General features: G+C 50.2%; 1 protein-coding gene across 1 annotated transcript; it reads left to right on the forward strand.

Annotated features, from left to right (window-relative positions):
• Positions 1-4,578: 4,578 nt before the first annotated feature.
• On the forward strand, positions 4,579-5,296 carry LOC124653159 (phytochrome-associated serine/threonine-protein phosphatase-like). Its single transcript, XM_047192227.1, has 3 exons — positions 4,579-4,721; positions 4,921-5,067; positions 5,165-5,296. The coding sequence occupies exons 1-3, from the start codon at positions 4,641-4,643 to the stop codon at positions 5,294-5,296; spliced, it is 360 nt and encodes a 119-aa protein (XP_047048183.1). The 5' UTR covers positions 4,579-4,640.
• Positions 5,297-5,815: the final 519 nt, after the last annotated feature.

Genomic DNA, 5,815 nt, shown 5'->3' on the forward strand with positions numbered 1-5,815 from the left:
AAGCAACCCGGCAACGACATTGATGTGTACCTACAGCCATTATTTGAAGAACTCTTACGAGTTGTGGAGCAAACCAGGTGTACATGCATGGGATGAGTACAAACGGGAGTCATTTAACCTACGAGCGTTGCTTTTTGTGACCATCAATGATTGGCCTGCTCTTAGTAACCTTTCGGGACGGACAAACAAGGGATACAATGCATGCACGCACTTGTTTAGATGAGACCGAAGGTGCCTATTTGCATAAATGTAAGAAGGTTGTGTGCACGGGGCATCGTCGATTTCTTCCAAAGAGGCACCCCGTCGGAAAGAAAGGCAATCATTTCGGAGGTGAGGCAGATCGCCGGGTGAAGCCTGAACTCCGTACCGGTGATGCTTTACTTGATATGGTCAAGGACATAAAAGTAATCTTTGGAAAGGGTCCTGGCGGTTAATCTGTTCCGAATGACGTCGTTACCGGACACGCAGCCATGTGGAAGAAAAAATCTATATTTTGGAATCTACCCTCACTACTAGGAAAAGCACTATTGTTGGCGAACCAAAATAGATTATCACCGGCGCACAGTAGCCCGCCAGTGCGAAACCGCCGGTGGTGATGTTCTAACGCCGGCGCATTAGCTGGTTCGCCAGGGTTATCATGTAATAGCTCCGGCGCGTTAGCTAGTTCGCCGGGGGTAGCAGATAAATGGAACAAAAAAAAAGCCTGATCCAGCCGGTGGCCGACCAGATATCTGACCACACCAACTAATTAAAGTCTCACATTAATACATAGGCAGAAAATTTGCAAAGACGACCCTACACTAAAAACAAAAAAGCAATCAAGTCCCTTCTTCATCCCATCACTGCGGGGGTGGGGGGCAGCTCCATCGTCGGCGACCAGTCCCTCGTCGGTGACCACGGCCTCGGCTCCGCGTGAGTGCTCGCGTGATGCGGCACCTCGACGGAGAAATCCCCGCCGCCCTGGATGCGCATAGCCATGTGCAGCCCAGCCTGGCCGCCATTGAAGAGCACATCGACGGGGCCGCCCTAGAGCCCACCACGACCCCAACCACCAGGACCACCAAGGCCGCCCTTGCCGCCATGGAATTCTACGGCGCGGCGCTGAAGAGGGCCGCCGGCGCGAAGGAGGGCACTGCGGAGGGGCGCGCCATTTGCGTCACATGAGAGATGAAGGAGAGGACAAAGGTGCGGGGGCCTACAGGGACGGCGAACGGCGGAGGAGCGGCAGGCGCGGGAGCGGCGAGACGGCCTGCAGGGCGACGTGGGGCTGGTCAGGGCAGCGATGGCCAGCGGCCGATGCGGGGCTGTTGTCGGGGGCGGCGATGGCCAGCGGCCGGTGCGGGGCTGATCGCGGCGGCGATGGCCAGCGGCGGTGCGGAGCTGTGGTCGGGGCGGCAATGCCCTGCGGCCAGTGCCGGGCTGTGGTCAAAGTGCAGGAGATGTGTGTGGAGAAGGAGGATAGGAAAATGTGTGGAGGAGAAGACTCGTACGTGGTGATCTGGTGGGTCGCTTCACCAATATTGGTCGCTTAGCTGTCTTCCATATGCTCACGGACGCGGGACTGGGAACCGCTACGGCCGACGCACCTTTTCTCCATGCGCCGGCGGCAATACCTGCAGTATGGAGGGCCTAGCGGAACATCTGGGCATGATTTGGGCATGATTTATCCCCGGCGAACAAATTTTCCGAGTGCGCCGGCGATAACTAGAGAGCACCGGCGCGGCGAGTTAGGGGTGCGCCAGCAGTAAATACAACCGGCGTACCATTTTTTTAGTGCGCCGGCGGTAGTTTTTACAGCTATAAGGGTTTTCCTAGTAGTGCCTATTGGAAAGTCCTAGAGGTCCGCTCTTCAATCGAAGTGATGCACGTGACGAAGAATCTTTGCGTGAACCTGCTAGGATTCTTAGGCGTGTATGGGAAGACAAAAGATACACCAGAAGCACGGGAGGACCAGTATCGTATGAAAGTCCCAAAAAACAAGCAAGAACAGAATTACAAGACGGATACATGGAGTCGCTTAAGTCCTGCCAGCTACGCTCTTACCAAAGCAGAGAAGGATATCTTTTTGAAGTCCTTTGCAATATCAAGGTGCCGTCTGGATTCTCATCAAATATAAAGGGTTATAAATATGGCGAAGAAAAAATTCCAAAACCTGAAGTCGCATGACTGCCACATTATTATGACGCAGTTGCTTCCGGTTGCACTGAGGGGGCTTCTGCCGGAAAATGTTCGAATACCCATTGTGAAGCTATGTGCATTCCTTAATGCAATATCTCAGAAGGTAATCGATCCAGCTAGTCTTCCAAGGTTACAGAAGGATGTGGTGCAATGTCTTGTTAGCTTTGAGTTGGTATTTCCACCATCTTTCTTCAATATTATGACACATAACCTGGTTCACCTTGTCGAAGAGATTGCCATCCTCGGTCATGTCTTTCTACACAATATGTTCCCCTTCGAGAGGTTCATGGGGGTCTTAAAGAAATATGTTCATAACCGTGCTAGGTCAGAAGGAAGCATCTCCAAGGGCTATGGAACGAGAGGAGGTCATCGAGTTACGTGTTGACTTTATTACTGACCTTAAGTCGATTGGTGTTCCTGAATCGCGACATGAGGGGCGACTAAGTGGAAAAGGCACGCTAGGAAGGAAATCAATGATATGTAGGGACGGCATTTCTTTCACTCAAGCACACTACACAGTTCTACAAAGTTCCACCTTGGTGGCCCCGTATATCAGCGATCACAAGAATATTGTACGCTCCGAACATCCGAGGCGATCCGAAGGCCGGATTGCGCATAAACATATGCGGACATTCGGCGGTTGGCTCCGAGAACATCTCATTAATAACAACGATATTGTAGATCGGTTGTACATGTTGGCCGGGTCACCATCTTCGACTATAGTGACTTTCCAGGGGTACGAGATAAATGGAAATACCTTCTACACGTTCGCCCAAGATAAAAAGAGCACGAACCAAAACAGTGGTGTCCACATTGATGCAACAAACACTAGCAGTGGGAAAAAGGACACATATTATGGTTACATAGAGGAGATATGGGAACTTGACTATGGACCTTCTTTTAAGGTCCCTTTATTTCGGTGCAAATGGTTCAAGTCTGGATGGAAAAGGGGTAAAGGTAGACCAGTCAGTACGGAATGACAACAGTGGATCTCAACAATCTTGCTTACAGAGACGAACCATTCGTCCTAGCCAATGATGTGGCTCAGGTTTTCTATGTGAAGGCCATGTCCTCCAGACCGAAGAAAAGAAAACATAAGGAAACGAGCTCATCCGATGAGCCAAAGCGTCACATAGTTCTTTCAGGGAAAAGAACCATCGTGGGAGTCGAGGACAAGACAGGCATGTCAGAAGATTATAATAAGTTTGCTGAAATTCCGCCCTTCACAGTGAACATTGATCCAACCATCACGTTAAATGCTGAAGATACTCCATGGTTACGGTCAAAGCGATCATAATGTATTAATTATTATCCTGTACCTTGAGCTCATATTGTGAAGCGTTTGTTGTGATATGTATCAGTAACATTGGTCGTTTGAACTAAATGCAATTATCCAAGTTTATTATTTTTCTAGATACACATGTTTGGAAATTATCCTCAGCTTCCGAGCGGGACTTGCGGGAAGTGTTACTTGGGCAAAGCTTCCGAAGATGTCTAAGACGGCCGGCCATCTAAGACATCTTCGAGAAGCTTCGTCGGAGAGGCTCTTTCCTTCGAGAAGCTCCCGGAAGCCCTCTTTACCATGAGCTACTGGTTGTTGGGTGTATATACTAGAAGCTTCCGAGCGGGACTTGCGGGAAGAGTTACTCGGGCGAAGCTTCCGAAGATGTCTAAGACGGCCATCCATCTAAGACATCTTCGAGAAACTTCGCCGGAGAGGCTCTTTCCTTCTTGGTCGTTGCCTCTCACACTACAAGAAATCTGCCATAATATGACGTTTTTTTTATGACTGGAAATCAAAATGTCATAGATTTATGACGTTCCTAACTTTGACCGTCCTTGGCCACTCGGGGGAACAAAACCCTAGAAAATCGTGACGTTATTGGGCAAAAACGTCATTGGCAATTTAGGTCAAAACGTCATTAGCAGGCCAAAAAAAATCTAGCCAATCAGAAGGCAGGAAACAACCTACCAAGGATCAGCCCCAGACTTGGATCTCAACCGTCCAATGCATCCAACGCACCAAACATGAGACGAAATTGTTGCGCTGGATTTTCCCATTGGCGCCTAAATATTTTGGGCACGCGCGCGACGACCAGTCCAAACCACGAGCGACCGACCAAACCACTCCAACAAAACCGACCCAGACCGCCCCCGCCGGCCAGAAACCCCCATTTCCCTTCCGTCTCCCCTCCTCTCCGGCCTAGATCCCGGCCAACTCCGGCGACCCCCACCGTCCAAATATGCAAAACCGCACCGCAACACGCACCGCGCCGCCCAAGAAACCTCCGCCTCTCCCACCACCGGCCGGCCGCCATGGACCCCTTCTTCGCCGATGACGACAGCGCCGACGAGCTCCCGCGCACGGCCGCCCAATCCTCCCGTCCATCGCTGCTACCCCGTCCGCCAAACCCTAGCCGGCAGCCGGAGTCGGCACCGGAGATTCCCAGCCGCCGGGCGAGATGGATTTGGATCTGTGGATCGTCAAGGTCAAGGAGGGGCAGCACCTCGCCGAGCACGAGCTCCAGTCCCTCTGCGAATACGTATGACACTCTATCTCCTTGCGATAGGCCCCCCTCGCCTCTTCTCTCAGTGTTGCGCGCCTCGGTGTTGTTCAGTGAGCTGAGCTGGTGGCGCGATTTTGGGGGCAGGAGAGGGTGGATGCATTTGCAGGCGGTTCTTGTGTAGGGCTGGTTGTGCAGCCGTGAATGATTGATGTTTCCTTGTGTTGAAACCATTCAGGTGAAGGAGATCCTCATCGAGGAGTCCAACGTGCAGCCGGTCAACAGCCCCGTGACGGTGTGCGGCGACATCCACGGCCAGTTCCACGACCTGATGAAGCTCTTCGCCACGGGAGGCCATGTCCCCGAGACCAACTATATATTTATGGTCTCTGGCTCCTCTGCTGGTGGTTTGGTGTCTTTGGGTTGGTTGGTTGTGGCCTCTCCCTGGTTTCTCGAGCTGAGTTTCTCTTGGCTTCTTGCAGGGTGACTTTGTGGATCGTGGGTTCAACAGCCTTGAGGTCTTCACCATTCTTTTGCTCCTAAAAGCCAGGTATGCCATTGAATGTATGCTTGACCTAGCTGATGCAATGAAGTTTGAGCATGTTGGAGACTAAGTTCTGATGCAATGTCCGCTTTGTTTCCTTACTGTAACCAATTAAACGAATAAGATTTACTCTGTACAGTTATGATTTATGGCTTCTGTATTTTCTTGCACAAATGTCAACTGAATTAGTGTATTTAAAAGTTAAAACGTTGTTTTAGCTTGTTGTTGGCTGTAATTCAGTATACCATACTCGGTAATTCAGTGATTGATAGTTCATATGTAACACTACCAGAAGGGTTGTCTCTATAATTGCTGGCGCTTAAGTGATGTTAGAATATTCAGGTAACTATACTTGATAGTTCTTCGCTGTAGAACAGAACCATTGATTCATGCTTAATAAATTTCCCTAGCAGTAACATAATTGCTGACTCCATCTTGGTGAAACGACTGTTAGTACAGAATACTCTGTTCAAATACAGATTGGTTTGCATGCATAGTATTCGAACCATATAAACGATGTAACCACGAGAGTAATTCGAGACGGGCCGGTGTCATTAGACATTTCATAATGCCATTTGTGCTTATGTTG

The sequence above is a fragment of the Lolium rigidum genome, chromosome 1 (genome assembly GCF_022539505.1).
Source record: "Lolium rigidum isolate FL_2022 chromosome 1, APGP_CSIRO_Lrig_0.1, whole genome shotgun sequence".
NCBI classification, from domain to species: domain Eukaryota; kingdom Viridiplantae; phylum Streptophyta; class Magnoliopsida; order Poales; family Poaceae; genus Lolium; species Lolium rigidum.